Source organism: Anomaloglossus baeobatrachus, chromosome 7, assembly GCF_048569485.1.
Source record: "Anomaloglossus baeobatrachus isolate aAnoBae1 chromosome 7, aAnoBae1.hap1, whole genome shotgun sequence".
Classification (NCBI taxonomy): Eukaryota; Metazoa; Chordata; class Amphibia; order Anura; family Aromobatidae; genus Anomaloglossus; species Anomaloglossus baeobatrachus.
In genome coordinates, this window is record NC_134359.1 from 305305677 (window position 1) to 305328225 (window position 22549).

Sequence of the window (22549 nt, forward strand, 5' to 3'; positions counted from 1 at the left end):
TAAAAAGTGATTGTTGGATTTTTGGTCAGTTTGATATCACTGGGTATAACCATGAGCAAAATATTAACTCATTCAATATAATCGGATAAGTCCTAGCAACTAGAGGGCCTTTGTCTGATGTTTTGGTAATATCACTGTTACTCCAGAGGGAAGATGATGCGTTATGTTGTAGTATTGTAAGATTATTATCTCAGTTCTTCATAGTGACACTATCAGTGTCCCCAGGTCTCTTTCCATTACGTCTTGAAAGCTATCCTTCAAAGGATAGAATCAGGGGGATTAGGAATCTTCAATTTCTTGATGGCTGTTGTATTGCTGGAATTGATAGAAACATTTTCAGTATTAAGATCATATAAATATTTGAGAGATAATTGTTCAGGAAACAATAAGGACCCAAAGACATTGTCAGGATTGTTACATGGAGAGGGAGGGATAGCACTGTCCTCTGTGTCAAAGAAATGTTGTTTCGCTGCAATGTTGCACAAAATGATTACTATCACAGATTGGTTGAAGAAATTGGATTATGACTAAAGGGGGCTTTACACGTTGCGACAACGCTACCGATATATCGTCGGGGTCACGTCGTTAGTGTCGCACATCCGGCGCCGGTAGCGACATCGCAGCGTGTAACACCAAGGAGCAACGTGCAATGATCGCAAAAACTTCAAAAATCGTTGCTCGTTGACACGTCGCTCCTTTCCTTTATATCCTTGCTGCTGCAGGTACGATGTTGGTCATCGTTCCTGCGAAAGCACAGATCGCTGTGTGTGACACCGGAGGAACGACAAACATCTCCTACCTGCATCCACCGGAAAAGAAGGAAAGAAGGAGGTGGGCGGGATCTTCCGCCCGCTCATCTACGCCCCTCCGCTTCTATTGGACGGCTGCCGTGTGACGTCACCGTGATGCCGCACGAACCGCCCACTTAGAAAGGAGGCGGATCGCTGGCCAGAGCGACGTCGCAGGGAAGGTAAGTCCGTGTGACGGGTGTTAGCGATGTTGTGCGCCATGGGCAGAGATTTGACCGTGTCGCACAACCGATGGGGGTGGGTACGCTCGCTAGCGATATCGGTACCGATATCGCAGCGTCTAAAGTACCCTTAAGGGCGTTAAGCCAGAAGGGCGTTAACGTTATATGTGCACCGTCTGTTTATGCACAATAAAGGGACGACTGTTCTCACAGCCAGCTGGATAATCCAATTTCTTCAGCTATTATTTCATGGCCAGGGCAGGGCCGAATTCCAAATCTGGGTGATGACAAGGTCAGGTGGTGGTGAGCTGGATTCCTCAGTATTGACTATCACAGATTGTTATAAAAAGATCAAAGTTACATGACGGTGCAGAACCGAAACGCAGTGACAATAAGTCATGTTCATCCGCATACAATACAGCAGATGACAGATTAATGCCGCCATTCAGGTGTATTTCAGGTTCCTCAGATGGCACCTTGACCGCCTCCTGTTTAGATGTGTTTTCTCTGTAGTTTTTCTTTTTGCAGATTATGGTCGTTTGTTCATGAGTTTTTTGATAGATTAGATCCTTTAGAATTTGAATCTTTAATGGCTCCAATAGAAGTGTCCTGACCAGAGGAACAAAAAAGGGACTTTTGTAGAGTTTTTATTCTCGTGTTTTCTCAAAATGGATTTGCGAATAGAGTGCGGTCTCCCCATTCTTAAGTGGGCTTTACACACAGCGACATCGCTAGCAATGTCGCTGGTGAAAGCACCCGCCAGCGTCGGTTGTGTGTCACGGGCAAATCGCTGCCCGTGGCGCACATCGCTGGGACCCGTCACACGCACTTACCTGCCTAGCGACGTCGCTGTGGCTGGCGAACCTCCTCCTTTCTAAGGGGGCGGTTCGTTCGGCGTCACAGCAACGTCACTAAGCGACCGCCCAATAGAAGCGGAGGGGTGGAGATGAGTGGGATGTAACATCCCGCCCACCTCCTTCCTCCCTCATTGCGGGCGGCCGTAGGTAAGGAGATGTTCGTCGCCCCTGCGGTGTCACACATAGCGATGTGTGCTGCCCCAGGAACGACGAACAACCTGCGTCCTGCAACAGCAACGATAATCGGGAAAGGAACGACGTGTCAACGATCAACGATTAGGTGAGTGATTTTGATCGTTAACGGTCGTTTGTGCGTTTCATATGCAACGACGTCGCTAACGAGGCCGGATGTGCATCACGAATTCTGTGACCCCAACGACATCTCCTTAGCAATGTTGTTGTGTGTAAAGCCCGCTTTACACTTGATCATTTCACAATCCAAATTTCTTTTTGTGACAATGATGACATTTTTCCTTTTCGTAGAGACACACAGTCATCATCCTGTGCCCCGGCAGGATCATTGTAATATTTGTTTGCAGTTCAGAAAGTTTTTTCCCCTCTTTCTGCACAAGTAAAGTAATAATTTCCCGGGAACCGTCTGGTAAGATAGAGTTATACTCATTCACGAGAGTCTCTAGCATCTTTTTATTACGTAAGCCTCTCTGGATAATTTCATTATTTTTTTAGAGCGCTCACATAGCACTAAATACTTTTTTCTTGGAGAAGCGTTTGTTGTACTTTTTGCATTTTGTAGAATCCACATCATCGGCAGTGTTCATGTGGAATATTTCAGCTGCTCTTTTTTCACGGCCCTGTAAGGAGCCAATTCCTTCCATTATGGAGGTCGCACGGGCTGAATATTTATCGGTTAAGTTAGCGGAAACATGAAAGAAAGTAGTCATAAGATAAAAATGAAAAAACCAGCTCACTGCAATGAAGTTTCCAAATTTATCCCAGCACTGAGTGAAAGAGAGGAGATAAAAGATGAATGACCGATGGGGAGAGGGATCACCAAGGGGATGTTACAGTTCCAGAAAGAAGATATCCAGCTCCACGGAATAACATGAATCCTTTTATTTCTGTCAGAAAATATCCAAAGCCCAAATAATAATTCAGGTAAAGGAAAAGCTGTAAGCAATGAGGATGGAAATCAACGCGTTTCTGGTGCTAAACCCCCTGAATCATGGCAACAAATGCAACCAGAATACGTCAATATGGAGACTTGATTAACACTAGAAGCCCCAGAGAGGGGTCATTTAACATTTCTACCTTTGGAACCCAGAGGGGTCGAATGACCTGAAGGATTTTAGCTAACATCCTATAATCACCGTCTTTTGTTCTGTAATTAAGGCCATTACTGTCGCACCACAGGAGGTTGTTGTTTTCCAACCTCCTGTGGTGCGACAGTAATGGCCTTAATTACAGTTTGGACTAAGGGTCATTTGACCCTCTTTTGGGACTTCAGGGGGGAGCTCGAAATTTCTGGGACTTCTAGTGTTAAAAAATAAATAATCAGCACAAAGGAATGTAACCCTAAATAGGCTACATGAGAGTGTGGCAATCCGGCAGCGAGCAACACCCAAAAAACAAAACAACAAACCATATTACAACACTCCCATAAGAAAACAGCCGACGCACCACCGTGAGCGACACTGTTATTTCAGGTATGTTACATAATGAGGGATACTTCCTCTACAGATCTGAATGATATCAATAGTCATGGTGATAATAACATGAATAAACACAAGACGTATAATAAAATATTCATAATAAACACAAAAATCTAATTTTATAGCATCAGTACACAATATATATATATATAGTTTAATTGGTTGGATCCACATGGAAAGAAACCTCATATGGAAAACAAATGTGTTTTATTACCAGTAATTTTCAATGTACTGGGAACAAGAATATGTCCCTAGTGGGAGGTCATCTAGAAACCACCGGAACCCCTCTGGAACAAAAAAACTAGGATCAGGTCATTGTGTGAAAAAGAGGATCAATAGAGCAGAGACAGTAGGGGTCAATGAAGGATTAGGGGGGGGATGGGACATGCAAGGAACATAGGGAGGCTAGATGTAAGAACTGTGTTCATAGTATTAAGTGTCTGCTGGCAAATGCAAGAAGTCTATAAACAAAATGAATGAATTGTAGACTCTTATGTCACCATGGACTATGATGTGGTGGCATTACGAAAACCTGGCTAGATGAAAGCCATGACTGTGTGACAAAAATACAGGGTTATACTACATTCAGGAAGGACAGGAAAGACAAAAGAGGTGGAGGGGTGTGTATATTTATCAAATCTAACCTAAGACCTGTGCTCAATGACCACATAGGGGGGTGCTGTACAATGTGGAGTCAGTATGGGTAAATGTACATGGGGTGGGGAACAATGGAAAAATGCTAATTGGAGTTAGCTATAAGCATCCTAACATACCTGAACAGGCAAACATTCAGTGGACACAGAATCTTCTGGTTCTGCTATAAGCTGTAAGGTCTTATCTACTATTCAAGACAATTACCTCTCTCAGATGGTAGATGAACCGACCAGGGGAGATAATCTGCAGGATCTGGTCCTGTCACATAGGCCAGATACAATCTCAGATCTACAGATCAAGGAGCACTTGACAGGTCCAGGAGCACTTGACAGGTCCGGTAGCACTCGACAGGTCCGGGAACACTTGACAGGTCCGGGAGCACTTGACAGGTCCGGGAGCACTCGAGAGGTCCAGGAGCACTTGACAGGTCCGAGAGCACTTAGGCAGCAGTGACCATTGTGGAGACACGGGGCTCAGTGGGTGCTCTCGTCCACTAAAACCCGCCGCCTTTAGAAAGACAGCGTGGCTCAGGGCTCATCCCAACTGAACGCCGGCCTCCTTAACCATGGGCGTAACACTACTCAGACAACACAGGGTGAGGGAACCACAATAATTAGACTTTATTGGATCCCCAAACAATTGACGGCACATAACACATAACCAGCAAAACACACAAATGTAACAGGCAACAGAGTCTCACCCTTCCGCTGGCTCACCAGGGATTTAGAATGTCCATGCCTCAGAGCTTCCAGGATCACTTACTCCAATCCAGCAGCACCCCGCTTTTGGCAGGCACCCACCGAGAAAGGAATAATGCCAGATTTAGGAAGCTGGCTGAGGTCTGCAAAGTCTGTAGCAGGTGACTGAACTGTCCCAACCTGAGTGTCCTCCTTAGGTAGTCCTGGTATGATGTTACAATCCTGGCAGCCGGAGTCGAAATCCCTAGGCTGTGATATGGTCTCCAACCGGAACCGGAGTCCCTAGATTGAAGCCATAAGATATACTAATCCTCTAGTCAGCTCCTGAGAGCTTAGACTGGATCCATCAGCATCCATTAACCACCTGGTCGCTTAAAGAAATCCCTTTTATAGCCACAGCCTTCCACTTGGATACACTGCGTCCTCATCGATTGGTTGGACAAGATCGCCTCTCCCATTGGATGAATCTCAAGCTGCATGGACAATGTTCATCCAAATGATGTCTACAGAAAGACTGAGGGTATACATGTAGTCTGGGAGTCCCCGACTAGACAATGGCTACTAAGGTAATCACATTAGCAATACACAACTACAATACAATGATTACTGGAAAAATCTGGAGAAACAATACGTCTGGCTTTCAGTGGCCAACACAATTACATGAGTCCAAAAGAGTCTTGTAAAAACAATGAGGGACTTATCCCCCGTCTATAAACAATCTATCATCCTGTCTGGCTGAATGTTAAGAAACTTTAACCCATGAGAGTCCATGTCGTCACATTCATAATATGGGAAGTTCAATGTCATATTCAGTAGAACATTTAGCAGGGGAAACGTTAAAACCTGGAATTTTACGAAAGCTGTTTTTTCAACAAATTAAGGGAAAAGCTTAATCTTGAAGATTGGGACAATGTCATGGTAACTGGGGATACTGGATATAAATGGGGTATGTTTAAGGTCGCCTTCATAGAATGCAGCCCAGGAGCTGCAGAAGGGGAGACTTTTGGTTGCATAATGAAAAAACTGGTGACAGGTGTCCTCACATTATACCTACTATGGATATATTAATTATTTCAATATACAATTTTTGATACATTATTAAAGATATTTGACATTTTACAATAATGTTTGACTATTTTTTGGTAATATTATTGCTCACCCATTTTTGTATTACTAAATTATTACAAGGAATGGAGGCCGCCCATATGATGAGAGGTAGAAAAATATGTCTCAGAGGAGATCTCATATGTATAAATACATGAGTGGTCAACTTATTCCGTCCAAAGACAGTACTAAGGACCAGGGGGTATATACTCTGAGTGGAAGAAAAGAGATTCCGGCAGCTAAATAGGAAAGGGTTCTTTACAGTTAGAGCAGTCAGACTGTGGAATGCCGACCACAAGAGGTAGTGATGGCCGATACTAGAACAGCTTTTATATCAGGGCCAGAAGATTTCCTCCATACACAACTTTGTGGGTTATGAATGATTTACTGATGTGTATAAACTAGATGGACCAGTGGCTTTTTTTTAACCTATATACCTATGTAAGGTAGAGTGCTAACCTTCGCGGTATGCAAAGGTTGGCAATCTACGGATGGTGCCGACCTTTGCATACCTCTTTTCTGATTACGTTACGGATCACAATAAGGTATTCGCACCGGTCCCGTAACTTTTCCGACACCGCAGTACTCAAAGCTCTCCCAACAGCAGGGCCCTTCTATTTGATGTCTCGTGACATACCACACTCTCTTGACCCCGCCTTAAGACTCACTCACTTCCTCCTTCCTTTTCCCACACCTTCTTGCAAGGCTAAACCAAGAGTTCAGATATAGGGGGGGGGGGGAAGAGGCGCCGACTCAACCGGCCAGGCCATGAAAACAGGAACAAAAGGTGCGGTCTCTTAAAGACAAAGTGTACCCATTCATATGTAGTAGTAGCCCCCTACATTACTACATGTACATAATGTGTACTGTGGATTACTTCTGATTCTAAGACAGTTGGGCTCCTTTAAGTTGCATAAGTCCATTAGTAAGAATGGCTGTAGTAGCGGGAGCTGTATATACATAATGCTGTAATAGAGGGAGCTGTATATACATAATGCAACAAGACAGTTTGTACTTTACCAGAATACAAAGTGTACGGGTGACAAGCACCAGGCTAAGAAGTGAAAATATCCAGTGACCTAGGATCCTTCCAGTGGTGAAGAAAATAGTTCATGCTATTAGTTATCCTACATCAATAAATATAAACCTTCCTAAAAGGAGTTTTCCAGTGCTGTTATATTGATGATCTATTTTCCGGCAGAGGCAGAAATATCTTTCCTTCTCGGCCTCCACATGATATCCGTTGAAGAGAATGAACCATGGCTGCCGGCACTGGGTACGGAGTTGGACATTAGATAAGTCCCTGGTGGAGACTGGATCATTGTCAAGAAATAAATTGCTCAAAGTCCAGGAAAGTTATTACCAAAGTAGCCGACAGATCCTGGGGGCAAGAACCAAATCCAAGAATTCACGAAGATAGAAAACAAAGAAAGAAAAAATAAGAGCGCGAGAAACTGCAGCAAGCAATCTCCTGCACTCATACAATTACATCATATAGAAACGACACAGAATGCGAGGTGCACGGGCCGGGTGTACAATATAGAAAATCTTTATTAGCAGATAAATGTATTACACAAAAACTATAGAAGAGAAATAACAGAACATAAAGCTCAAACTCTACGAGAAGGAAAATCCACACACCCATCCAGAACCCAACAAATGCAATCAACCGGCTGAAAATATCTGTATATATCCAAGAAAACCCTACAAATGGTGTACAGACACAACACATGCAATCAACTGGCTGAAAGTATCTGTATATATCCCAGAAAACCCTACAATGGTGTACGGACATGACAAATCCACAATGAGGGATAACACAAGCCGGCCCATAGAGTATTATACATAGTATTGGAAATACAGAAATAATATGACCTCTGCCCGGATATAAATAAATGATAAATCCTACAAAGAGTAAACATAAATATAAGAAATTATCAAATATTTTATTATTAAATATAAGAAGGAACATATATTAAAAAGGGACAGAAAAATGTCGAAAACACAGCAGAAGGGGATAGGAATAGGTGAAATGTGCAGAAGCTGCCAATTCCAGAAGGTCCATGTGCCCGGATCGGGCACTGACCACAGAAAAGACAATGATGGTGACAGCAGAGCGCCGCGAGCAAGAAACAATGAAATAATGGAAACACCACACAAATCTGGATCAGCAGTAACAATAGTGACACTAACGAGGCAGCAAATTGCTGGAGCCCAAGATGGAGAGGTGGTAAAATAATCCAGTCTATTCCCCATATATCGTCCTCCAGTGTTTGTACGTCCCGTCTGCTGAGTTGCTGCCATTCCTTTTTAGATTTGATACTAGATGATATAGTTTGTACTTTTCCCCGATGCTTTGGTTTTGTTGCAGGATGTCTTCTCGACTTATTGTCCGGCACGCCACTCATCCATGTGTTATTCTCATACCTTGTGGTTTTGCACAGGGTCACTATTTGTAGTTTTCTTGCTTTGGTTTCGTATACTTGGACTTATGGATTATTTATGTTAATATTTGTGGAGAACAGACATAATCGGCGTCCATAAAAGATGAGATAATGAAAATGCAGAATGATATGACTCAGAATATATCTTCCAGGTAATGGAGCACGGACCTCGATGCACAACGTACCATGGACGCTGCCCCCCTCACTGCGGGAACATCCTGGCGGAGATGCAATCACTGCCCCCAGGTACTGCGAGTAACCGGCTCCCCTCACACTATAACCCCTCACTATTATTATACCCTGAATGCTGATGAGTCTGAGGTAACAGCGGATGTGCGAGGACGTCGCTCTGTGCTCCCCTGTATAGAGGTAGATTCGGTATTATATCACTAGACATTCACATTATCCCGATACCGCAGCCGTCTATGGAGCTCTTATGTCTCCAGCATCATGTCTGGAGTGTTCCCCGCATCCTGCACAGTCCCCCTTCCTCCACGTATAAGTCTATGAGCTTGGGATACGTGGCAATGTGTGGACACGTGGATACAATAAGATGTGGATTAGTGTTGTGTTCATTTCCCCCTGGTTTTTGGTTTTCTGATTAGTTGGGAGATACTAATGGAGATTGTTCTTCCCCTCTTCTTTGTGTCATCCTACTGGAGACTTGACCTGCGCCATCATCTCATAACCATCTAAGAAGCTTATAAAACATCAATAAAGAATGTACAAACCAAAGAGAAGAAGTTTTAACAATGTAGTAAGTAATCAGGGCTCTACAATGTCCGCTCCCCACCATCCAGGTCACCATGTCCCCACAATGTGGTTTATGTGCCCCTCGATGTCACAGGAACGCCTCGCAGATCGTTCTCATTTATCTGACCCATTAATTATTGGGAAGTAACCAGCTAATACTGTAAATGTCTGGATTATTCTGACTACATTGAGGAGACCCTTTCCCCCGTTTTATGTAACACAGTAAGATCTCATTCCCAGTGTTCTCCGCAGCAGGACGGAGGAGGACAATTCTCATTTCTCTTTGTGATGTTGGGAATCTTCCGAAGTGGCTCTGGATTTTCCTGTAGTTTATCGCTCCTATCATCTTCCTGCCTTGGCTCAGACGTTGGACTTGTCATGGCATTCATGCCCACTTCTGGTTTGTTGGGGGATTTGCAGCATTTGGTGAGGTGGCAGGAGCTTCTGTTTCTATTTTGCTTATTACGAGAGTGGCTTTCTTGGTGGCATTCACATTTGGTTTTCTACTTGTTGACCCCTTGTTGCTCCTATGAGACGTCTGATACCCACAGTCTACTCCATGTATTATGCCATTATGGTTTACCTCTGTATATGGGGGGATTGGAGTGTGTCATTTAAGGGTCCTAAGGACATCAGCTCATGTTGAATGCCATTAGGATTTACTAACATATAGACGAGTCTTACTTTGGTGAGTGACGCACCATGATGTGTATTTTTTTACGTGTTTTCAGTGTAAGACTTTTAGAAGTACGTGTCTCGCTGCCCTCTTCTTCTCCTCCGGGGACGAGCTCCTTACAAGGATCAGGTCCTGAGCGAGCTTCTTTATTGTGGGCTGCAAGCGGAGGAGGTTATCCTTCATTGCATCGCCGGCGTCCTCCAGATCATCGATCACCACAACCACGTTCTTCTGTCCTGTAGGAGATCCCAAAAGAGAATTACTGCAGCTCGGACCACAAATGTCCCTTTATAGGGATAGAAATTAGTCCATCAGTTCTAAATGTATCTATTTCCTAAGAATTTCACCTAAAAGTACGAACCTATGAATCTGAATTTTTAGAGATTCTGTCTGCACAAATCCAGCAAAGCGGAAGATGTCAGCCTAATGGATCATGAGGAGCAGGAAGGGATAGAAAATAAATAATGACAATATTTTTGGCCCATCCCGGTCCATTGCCCCTGTCACCATGTCCTGCTTCTGCTCCTCGGGGGTCTTCTTCTCATTAGTATCTCACAGCGGATGCTGCAGGTGACTTTGTCTCACACAGTGAAGAGGATCGCGAAGCCGATCATTACCAGGAGACCCAGACCAAGAAGAAAGCCGAGGAGGAGGGGTTTTCAGCTGGACAACTATATAAAATGTATGGCAACCTCAAGACATTCGCTCTTACAGTCTAATCACCCTCCTGTACACAATCCTCCATCTCTTACCCAGTCTGGAGTGGAGATGCTTCAGCTCCTCATCATACATGAGACATCACCCTCCTGCACACAACCCTCCATCTCTTACCCAGTGTGGAGTGGAGATGCTTCAGCTCCTCATCATACATGAGACATCACCCTCCTGCACACAACCCTCCATCTCTTACCCAGTCTGGAGTGGAGGTGCTTCAGCTCCTCATCATACATGAGACATCACCCTCCAGCACACAACCCTCCATCTCTTACCCAGTCTGGAGTGGAGATGCTTCAGCTCCTCATCATACATGAGACATCACCCTCCAGCACACAACCCTCCATCTCTTACCCAGTCTGGAGTGGAGGTGCTGCAGCTCCTCATCATACATGAGACATCACCCTCCTGCACACAACCCTCCATCTCTTACCCAGTCTGGAGTGGAGATGCTGCAGCTCCTCATCATACATGAGACATCACCCTCCTGCACACAACCCTCCATCTCTTACCCAGTCTGGAGTGGAGGTGCTGCAGCTCCTCATCATACATGAGACATCACCCTCCTGCACACAATCCTCCATCTCTTACCCAGTCTGGAGTGGAGATGCTTCAGCTCCTCATCATACATGAGACATCACCCTCCAGCACACAACCCTCCATCTCTTACCCAGTCTGGAGTGGAGATGCTTCAGCTCCTCATCATACATGAGACATCACCCTCCAGCACACAATCCTCCATCTCTTACCCAGTCTGGAGGAGAGATGCTTCAGCTCCTCATCATACATGAGACATCACCCTCCTGCACACAATCCTCCATCTCTTACCCAGTCTGGAGTGGAGATGCTGCAGCTCCTCATCATACATGAGACATCTCCCTCCTGCACACAATCCTCCATCTCTTACCCAGTCTGGAGTGGAGGTGCTTCAGCTCCTCATCATACATGAGACATCACCCTCCAGCACACAATCCTCCATCTCTTACCCAGTCTGGAGTGGAGGTGATCCAGCTCCTCATCATACATGAGACATCACCCTCCAGCACACAACCCTCCATCTCTTACCCAGTCTGGAGGAGAGGTGCTTCAGCTCCTCATCATACATGAGACATCACCCTCCAGCACACAACCCTCCATCTCTTACCCAGTCTGGAGTGGAGATGCTTCAGCTCCTCATCATACATGAGACATCACCCTCCAGCACACAACCCTCCATCTCTTACCCAGTCTGGAGTGGAGATGCTGCAGCTCCTCATCATACATGAGACATCACCCTCCAGCACACAACCCTCCATCTCTTACCCAGTCTGGAGTGGAGGTGCTTCAGCTCCTCATCATACATGAGACATCACCCTCCAGCACACAATCCTCCATCTCTTACCCAGTCTGGAGTGGAGGTGATCCAGCTCCTCATCATACATGAGACATCACCCTCCTGCACACAACCCTCCATCTCTTACCCAGTCTGGAGGAGAGGTGCTTCAGCTCCTCATCATACATGAGACATCACCCTCCTGCACACAACCCTCCATCTCTTACCCAGTCTGGAGGAGAGATGATCCAGCTCCTCATCATACATGAGACATCACCCTCCTGCACACAACCCTCCATCTCTTACCCAGTCTGGAGGAGAGGTGCTTCAGCTCCTCATCATACATGAGACATCACCCTCCTGCACACAATCCTCCATCTCTTACCCAGTCTGGAGGAGAGGTGCTTCAGCTCCTCATCATACATGAGACATCACCCTCCTGCACACAACCCTCCATCTCTTACCCAGTCTGGAGGAGAGGTGCTTCAGCTCCTCATCATACATGAGACATCACCCTCCTGCACACAATCCTCCATCTCTTACCCAGTCTGGAGGAGAGGTGCTTCAGCTCCTCATCATACATGAGACATCACCCTCCTGCACACAACCCTCCATATCTTACCCAGTCTGGAGTGGAGGTGCTGCAGCTCCTCATCATACATGAGACATCACCCTCCAGCACACAACCCTCCATCTCTTACCCAGTCTGGAGGAGAGGTGCTTCAGCTCCTCATCATACATGAGACATCACCCTCCAGCACACAACCCTCCATCTCTTACCCAGTCTGGAGTGGAGATGCTTCAGCTCCTCATCATACATGAGACATCACCCTCCTGCACACAACCCTCCATCTCTTACCCAGTCTGGAGGAGAGATGCTTCAGCTCCTCATCATACATGAGACATCACCCTCCAGCACACAACCCTCCATATCTTACCCAGTCTGGAGGAGAGGTGCTGCAGCTCCTCATCATACATGAGACATCACCCTCCAGCACACAACCCTCCATCTCTTACCCAGTCTGGAGTGGAGATGCTTCAGCTCCTCATCATACATGAGACATCACCCTCCTGCACACAATCCTCCATCTCTTACCAAGCTTGGAGTGGAGATACCGCAGCTCCTCATCATACAGGGAGTCGGTCACATCAGTCACGTTGATTCTCCCTCGGTTCTTGCTGTGATAGAGGATCCCACATTTGCACTGAGACACATCATTGCAGAATTGGGAGAATCCGCTGTTGGAGATGTAACATGAGCGGACAGACTTGATGTTACTGAAGTCCTGTGATTCCAGCAGCGTCTGCAGCCAGGAATATTCCTTCTCTGAGGAGCGGGAGAAGATCCCGACAGATTTCTTTAACTGATAGGAAAAAAAAAATTGATGAATTTTTCAATATAGTGATAATAATGATCTGTTTATCGGAGAGGCAACTACAGAAATAAGAATAAAAAAAAAACAAACAAACGCACTGCCTTCACCTCATCTTACTGTTACAGAAGTGTTATCCTCTGTGGGAATCATCGCTATAGTCTCCATCATCACCGTCATATGTATGGTTAATGTCTCCATTATTATCATCGTTGTCATTACAGATTGTCCAGAATTAGCGAGTCTAAAGGCCCTGGTACACACTACGATTTATCTGAAGATATGTCGTCGGGGTCACGGTTTTCGTGACGCACTTCCGTCGTCGTTAGCGACGTCGTTGCGTGCGACACCTACGAGCGACTCCGAACGAGCAAAAATCGTTGATCGTTGACACGTCGTTCAGTTTCAAAATATTGTTCATCGTTTGGAACGCAGCAGACATATTGCTACGTTTGACACCCAACCAACGACAAACAACATCGTTAGTGTGTCCGTCATCAGCGACGCGGGCGTGTCGTTACGAGCAATACTCCACGCCTCCTCCGCTCTGATTGGTTGTACTAACTGCGTTCTGATTTGGCAGGCATGGTTGATAAGACGGACACAATTATACGCCTCTGTCGTTGCCGGAATCGTTGGGAGGAATGCTTTGTGACGGTGTCCGCACGACCGCCTTGGTTAAACAATATATCGCTGAATGATGTTGCGTCGTTTGTGAGATGGGTATGTGTGACCGCTACAAAATGACCTATGAGTGACCTCGGCAAATCGTAGCAACGATCTGGGCGTGTCACATCGCTAACGAGATCGCTAACGAGATCGTTGTGTGTAAAGCAGCCTTTAGTCCAAAAAGGTCTTTGATTTATGTAGACCACGTCAATAAGAGGTGGCTCCTAACAGGGGCAGGGGCTACAGATCCCTTTCCCACTAATACAAAAACTATGAAGTCTGTACTCTTATACAGGATGGACAGTAGGAAACTGCCGTCCAAGACTGAAGGTGACCACTACGTCTCCTGGCGGTCTTCATCCTCCTCCCTGATTCCAGTGCAATGTTCATAAATGAGGTTTTACACAAGGTAGATACAAATCTTCTTTCACACTCACGTCATTTGCACCTTTTCGTGCCAGTTGTCCACTTGCTCTGTGCTACGCACCTGTCTCGGCTGGGCCGGGGTATGCTCCCTTCCCCTATGGCTGCCGTCCTTTGCCATGCATCATGTTGTGTCTTACAAGTTGCTGATGTGACCTCATCTCCACATTGGACCCTCTACTATGCCAAATCTTTACAGTGTTTAGCTGCCTGTGTTTGGCTTCTGCCAATATCCAGTTTCTTCTGTTACTATTATGTCTTTAGACTTCGGTGATTTCTGCACCTTCGGCTCCATAAGACCCCATCGTTTGCAGTAAGCATCATAAACTGATGTTAAATAACAAATCTATACTGCATTCATCTTTGCTATCCTCTGTGATTTCTACCATTCTTCACTCCTGCTGGTGAACTCTCGGCAGGTTAACACATTGTTTGCTGTGAACATCATGAACTGTTATTCTTAGAGACTATTTATTATTTAATTAGTGATGCATCAGACATGCCATTTTCCTCATCCTTTACCCTCCAGTATCTGTGGCTCATAACATATCCTTCCTTGCCTCCCTGCCTGTTAGTCTGCTGTCCAGCATGGGCACTTGTGCAGGTCCTACTGCCCAGTGTGCCTTGCAGCCTGCTGTACCAGCACCCTCGGTCCGTGTGTGCACTCTTTGTGAATCCACCTCACCAGGTGAGACTGACATTCCCTAAGGCACCAACTCTGTCTCCAGCCTTTCCTCTAGTGCTCTCAAAAAACAATTTACAACAACTTGAATGCAGACACAGGAGACGGCCAATCTGTCTTTAAGGCTTTGGGTCAGGAAAACTCAAGGCACAACATACAACTTTTTTCTTGAATACAATAAATTTGATGCAAATACAATTTACCTCCCAAATTTGAGCAAATCTGCTGCATTCAAAGTGCGTCACACCTGATCTAGTCTATTCATTACCAGTGAGGTTGGATTAGGATTGATGTGGCAGGGCTAGGAGAGGACAAAACCCTATCCTTACAGGTTAGGTAACTGGTTCACTCATCAAACAGACCCGACACTTTGGAGAAACGTTTGGTGGGAGAACAGGTTACAGCTTTTGTTTTACTTCATTTATTCTTATAGTTTCATGGGCCGGATTCCTAACAAAAAGAGGCCTAAACATGAGTCTGGGGATAATAGGGCAAGCACCAAAAACAAAAAGGATACCCAGAGCAAAAAAAAGAATACCAAGAGCAAACAAAAGGATACCTAGCGCAAATAAATAAAAGGATACCCAAAGCAAACAAAAGGATACCCAGAGCAAACAAAAGAATACCCAGAGCAAACAAAATAATACCCAAAGCAAACAAAAGGATACCCAGAGCAAACAAAAGGATACCCAGAGCAAACAAAAGGATACCCAGAGCAAACAAAAGGATACCTAGCTCAAATAAATAAAAGGATACCCAAAGCAAACAAAAGGATACCCAGAGCAAACAAAAGAATACCCAGAGCAAACAAAATAATACCCAAAGCAAACAAAAGGATACCCAGAGCAAACAAAAGGATACCCAGAGCAAACAAAAGGATACCCAAAGCAAACAAATAAAAATAACAATACAAATAGTCGGAGCAAATAATCTTTATCGTTATTAACAAAAAATAACTATTGAAAAAGATGATAAAATGCAGGATACGCAGAGAAATTACTGATCCAACACCCACGAAAATCATAATATGCAAATAATCACGTATTATACAAAGATGGACGTGTATGTGATCAATACAGGTATATAGCACATTCCAGATGTATTTACACTGGAACCAAACAGTACGACAAATAATCCAGCACATTTTGATCTCATGGAGCACTGTGCACCAAAGGCTGTTACTCACATTGCCCATTTACTGTATCAGCGCTTCATTTGATGCCTGTCTGAACGCTGCTATATACATTGTTCCTCTTAATCTGAAAATAATTTAATGCACTAGCACCTTAAGGCTGCTTTACACGCAGCGACATCGCTAGTGATGTTGCTCATGAAAGCACCCGCCCCCGTCGTTTGTGCGTCACGGGCAAAATCGCTGCCTGTGGCGCACAATATCGCTAGTATCCGTCACATATACTTACCTTCCTAGCGACGTCGCTGTGGCCGGCGAACAGCCTCTTTTCTAAGGGGGGCGGTTCGTGCGGCGTCACAGCGACGTCACACGGCAGGCGTCCAATAGAAGCGGAGGGGCGGAAAGCAGCCGCATGAAAGTCACGCCCACTTCGTTGCCGGAGGACGCAGGTAAGGTGATGTTCGTCGTTCCTGGGGTGTCATACATAGCGATGTGTGCTGCATCAGGAACGACCAACAACCTGCGTCCTGCACCAGATACGATATTTGGGAAATGAATGACGTGTCAACGATCAACGATTAGGTGAGTAATTTTGATGGTTAACAGTCGCTCGTACGTGTCACACGCAACAACGTCGCTAACGAGGCCGATGTGCGTCACGAATTCCGTGACCCCAACGACATCTCGTTAGCGAAATCGTTGCGTGTAAAGCGGCCTTTAGTTGATAATTACCTGAATGTTACTATATAGAGTGGGGAAAATAAATATTTGATCCTCTGCCGATTTTGCCCCTGTTCCCAACCTACACAGAATAGAGAGGTCTGTAATTTCTATTGTAGGTAACTGCAACTGTGACAGAATAAAAAACAAAACAAAAAAAAAACAGAAAATCCCATTGTCTGATATATAAATATTTCATGCAATAAAATGCCAATTAATTATTTGATCACCGACCAATCAGAAAGAATTCTGCTCTCACAGACCTGTTATATTTTCTTTAAGAAGCTCCTACTCTGCATTCATTACACCTGTCTGACCTTGTTACCTGTATAAAAGATGCCTGTCCACAGTCCAACCTTTCCACCATGACCAAGACCAAAATTGTAGACCTGCACAACTGGAATGGGCTACAGGACAATAGGCAAGCAGCCTGGTGAGAAGGCAACAACTGTTGGCACAATTATTAGAAAATGGAAGAAACACAAGATGACTGTCAATCTTACTCAGTCTTGGGGCTCCATACAAGTTCTCGCCTTGTGAGGTAAGAAGAATTGTGAAAAAGGTTAGTAATCAGCCACGAAATACACGGGAGGACCTGGTCAATGACCTGAAGAGAGCTGGGACCACAGTCTCAAATATTAAAGTTAGTAACACAGTATAACATCATGGATTAAAACCCTGCAGGGCACACAAGGTTCCCCTGCTCAAGCCAGCACATGTCCAGTGATTTAATGATCCAAAGGAGGCATGGGAGAAGGTCATGTGGTCAGATGAGACCAAAATTGAACTTTTTGGTATCAACTCCGCTTGTCATGTTTCATGATCCAGGTCCGGTATTCCCCACTCCAGGGTTTCCCAGATCCAGCCTGGTCATGTCAGGGGTTAACTCCCCTCGGCCTCGTTCCGGTTGCTGGAGATACTATATCTGGGCGCTGGTTATAGTTTTGCTCTGCAGCGTGTGACTGGCTCTAGTGGGATTCCCTGTTTGATCTGACGTGAAAGATGTGGAGAAGATCTGTATGGAGGAGTTGCCGAACTCCCTGCTACAGTGTGTGCAGACCTGGTCAAAACTACAGAAAATCTCCGACCTCAGAAACTGCAAATAAAGGTTTCTACCAAACATTAAGTTATCTTTTTCTATTGTATCAAATACTTATTTCATGCAATAAAATGCAAATTAGTTATTTAAGAATCAGACAATGGGATTGTCTGATTTTTTTAAAAAAAATCTGTCTGTCACAGTTGAAGTTACCTAAGATAAAAATTACAGCCTTCTCCATTCTTTGTAGGTGGGAAAACTTGCAAAATCGGTAGAGGATCACATACTTATTTTTCGCACTGTACATTGCTTATCTCATTATCTTATCTCTAAATCAGGGGTGAGGATCCTTTTTTCGGCCAGGGGCCATTTGGAATTTTCTACCATCATTCGGGGGCCACACAAAATCATCAACTTGAAAATGACCGTACTGTATTTGGTCACACAACTAACCCACGGTGGCGGCTGGAGCTTCCCGTTTTTGGTGCGGCTGTGATATAAAGCGATATTGATCTTGTTGCTTCTCACAACTGCTTTTCCAGGTTTGTGTGATCTGGGACTGCTATATATACATCACAGGAGACGCTGGGGCATATACGTCACAAGAGGGGCTTGGGGCATATACATCCCAGGACGGTATGGGGGCATATGAGTCACAGGAGAGGCTGGGGGGCATAAATATCACAGGAAGGTCTGGTGGCATATACATCACAGGTGATGCTGGGGACATACACATCACCGGGGAGAACTGGAAGGAATATACATTACTGGGAAGGCTGAGGAGCATAAAGATGACTGGGGAGGCTCGGGGGAAAAGACATCACAGGAGGCGTTGATAACATATACATCACTAGGGAAGCTGGGAGGTATAAACATCAATGGGAGTACAGACATCACTGGGGTATATACATCACTTAAAAGGCACAGACATAGTTGGAGGAGCACACACATCGCTGGTGGTATATACAGCACTGGGAGGGCACATACATCACTGGGGGTATATACACATCTCAGGGGCACAGACAGCCAGGGGATCTGGAGGGGCACAGGCAGCCCTGGGGAGGCTGGAGGGGCATAGGCAGCCCTGGGGAGGCTGGAGGGGCACAGGCAGCCCTGGGGAGGCTGGAGGGGCATAGGCAGCCCTGGGGAGGCTGGAGGGGAAGAGGCATGCCTGGGGAGGCTGGAGGGACACTCAGGGGCACAAACAAACTTGGAGGATCCTGGGGCAGCAGCTCCTCTTCTGTGGAATGAGAGCACATTGCACGCCTATCCCCCCCCCACAAAGTACATCCTTTCGCTGGCACTGGCCAATGTGAGGACAAAATCTGGAAGGAGCCCATACATCCTAAGCTCAAGCATGTATGCATCGTAGCGTTCAGGATTGAATGCTCCATACAGGAGTTACAAGGGCCAGCAACCTGCTGCTGCCGGAGCACTGTGGTCCCTGGGAATCTGCTTAAGGGCCGCAGAAAAGGTCACGGAGGTTCCCCGCCCCTGTCATAAATGATTCAATGCACTAGCACTTTGTTTCTTCTGGACACCATTGATCACTGCATTATATTTATTCATCAACTCGCGGCATGACAGTCTGATTACACCTATATTTTATATAAAATTCTCTCTGCGGTGTAAGTACATCTGGAATGTGCTGTGTATCTATATTGATCATACACATGTATAACTTTGTATAATATGTGATTATTTGCATATTATGGTTATGTGGGTGTGGCATCACCAATTTCTCCGCTCATTTATCATCTTTTTTTAATAACAGTTTTTTGTGAATATCAATATAGGTTATTTCTTTTCACTATTTCTGTTCTTTTTATTTCTTTTCTCTGGGTATCATTTTGGATTTGTTTTCGGCCATTTGCTTTGTTACCGGGAGCATTTGCTGGTTTATCCTGAGCTCTCAGTAACCTGTTTAACAATCCGATTTAAAATGATACATTTCGAAATTCTGTTCAGCTGTAAAGGCTGCTTTACACGCAGTGATATCACTAGCGATGTCGCTCGTGAAAGCACCCGCCCCCATCGTTTGTGTGTCACGGGCAAATCGCTGTCCGTGGTGGACAAAATCGCTAGTACCCGTCACACATACGTACCTTCCTAACGACTGTGGGTGGCGAACAGCCTCTTTTCGAAGGGGGCGGTTTGTGCAGCATCACAGCGACATCACACGGCAGGCGTCTAATAGATGCGGAGGGGCGGAGAGCAGCAGCATGAAAGTCACTACCCACCTCGTTGCCGGAGGACGCAGGTACGGTGTTGTTCGTCGTTCCTGCGGTGTCACACGTAGCGATGTGTGCTGCCTCAGGAACGACCAACAACCTGCGTCCAGCACCAGCAACGATATTTGGGAAGAAGGGAATTTTGTTACTTACCGTAAATTCCTTTTCTTCTAGCTCTTATTGGGAGACCCAGACGATTGGGGGTATAGCTACTGCCCTCCGGAGGCCACACAAAGCACTACACCAAAAGTGCAAGGCCCCTCCCCCTCTGGCTATACCCCCCCCGTGTATCACGGGTTCTCCAGTTTTAGTGCCAAAGCAAGAAGGAGGAAGCCAATAACTGGTTTAAACAAATTAACTCCGAATAACATCGGAGAACTGAAAAACCGTTTAACATGAACAACATGTGTACCCGCAAACAACAAAAAACATCCCGAAGGACAACAGGGCGGGTGCTGGGTCTCCCAATAAGAGCTAGAAGAAAAGGAATTTACGGTAAGTAACAAAATTCCCTTCTTCTTCAGCGCTCTATTGGGAGACCCAGACGATTGGGACGTCCAAAAGCTGTCCCTGGGTGGGTAAAGAAATACCTCATGTTAGAGCTGCAAAACAGCCCTCCCCTACGGGGATGTCACTGCCGCTTGCAGGACTCTTCTACCTAAGCTGGCATCCGCCGAAGCATAGGTATGCACCTGATAATGTTTGGTGAAAGTGTGCAGACTGGACCAGGTAGCTGCCTGGCACACCTGTTGAGCCGAAGCCTGGTGTCGTAATGCCCAGGACGCACCCACGGCTCTGGTTGAGTGGGCTTTTAGCCCTGGAGGAACCGGAAGCCCCGCAGAACGGTAGGCCTCTAGAATTGGTTCTTTGATCCATCGAGCCAGGGTGGCTTTAGAAGCCTGCAACCCCTTGCGCGGACCAGCGACAAGGACAAAAAGTGCATCGGAACGGCGCATGGGCGCCGTGCGGGAAATGTAGATTCTGAGTGCTCTCACCAGATCTAGCAAACGTAAGTCCTTTTCATACCGGTGAACCGGATGAGGACAAAAAGAAGGCAAGGATATATCCTGATTAAGATGGAACGAGGATACGACCTTAGGGAGAAACTCCGGAATGGGGCGCAGCACTACCTTGTCCTGGTGGAACACCAGGAAGGGAGCCTTAGATGACAGAGCTGCCAGCTCAGACACTCGCCGAAGCGATGTGATCGCAACAAGAAACGCCACTTTCTGTGACAGCCGAGAAAAGGAAACTTCCTTCAGAGGCTCGAAAGGCGGCTTCTGGAGAGTAACTAGTACCCTGTTCAGATCCCATGGATCTAACGGCCTCTTGTACGGGGGCACAATATGACAGACCCCCTGCAGGAACGTGCGCACCTTAGAAAGACGTGCTAGACGCTTCTGAAAAAACACGGATAGTGCCGAAACTTGCCCTTTAAGAGAGCTGAGCGACAAGCCCTTTTCTAACCCCGATTGCAGGAAGGAAAGAAACGTGGGCAATGCAAATGGCCAGGGAGACACTCCCTGAGCAGAGCACCAGGATAAGAAAATCTTCCACGTTCTGTGGTAGATCTTAGCAGAAGTCGACTTTCTAGCTTGTCTCATTGTGGCTACGACTCTTTGAGATAATCCTGCGGATGCTAGGATCCAGGACTCAATGGCCACACAGTCAGGTTCAGGGCCGCAGAATTCTGATGGAAAAACGGCCCTTGGGACAGTAAGTCTGGTCGGTCTGGCAGTGACCACGGTCGGCCGACCGTGAGATGCCACAGATCCGGATACCACGACCTCCTCGGCCAGTCTGGGGCAACGAGTATGACGCGGCTGCACTCGGATCTGATCTTGCGAAGCACTCTGGGCAAGAGTGCCAGAGGTGGGAAGACGTATGGGAGCTGGAACTGCGACCAATCTTGAACCAAGGCGTCTGCCGCCAGAGCTCTTTGATCGCGCGACCTCGCCATGAATGCCGGGACCTTGTTGTTGTGCCGGGACGCCATGAGGTCGACGTCCGGCACTCCCCAGCGGCGACAGATTTCCTGAAACACGTCCGGGTGAAGGGACCATTCCCCTGCGTCCATGCCCTGGCGACTGAGGAAGTCTGCTTCCCAGTTTTCTACGCCCGGGATGTGAACCGCGGATATGGTGGATGCTGTGTCCTCCACCCACATTAGAATGCGCCGGACTTCTTGGAAGGCTTGCAGACTGCGCGTCCCTCCTTGGTGGTTGATGTATGCCACCGCTGTGGAGTTGTCCGATTGGATTCGGATCTGCTTTCCTTCCAGCCACTGTTGGAAGGCTAGTAGGGCAAGATACACTGCCCTGATTTCCAGAACATTGATCTGAAGGGTGGACTCCTGCGGAGTCCACTTCCCCTGAGCCCTGTGGTGGAGAAACACTGCTCCCCACCCTGACAGACTCGCATCTGTCGT

At 46.2% G+C, this 22549-nt stretch overlaps 1 protein-coding gene across 1 annotated transcript in view; it reads right to left on the reverse strand.

Annotated features, from left to right (window-relative positions):
- Positions 1–7492: 7492 nt before the first annotated feature.
- LOC142246833 (uncharacterized) overlaps positions 7493–22549 on the reverse strand; it is a 129761-nt gene continuing 114704 nt past the window's right edge. The window contains exons 17-18 of the mRNA XM_075319882.1: positions 12949–13216; positions 7493–10062 (exon numbers count right to left, since the gene is read on the reverse strand). Coding sequence (XP_075175997.1) covers positions 9878–10062; positions 12949–13216 — 453 coding nt within the window. The 3' untranslated portion in view covers positions 7493–9877. The remainder of the gene's footprint in view (positions 10063–12948; positions 13217–22549) is intronic.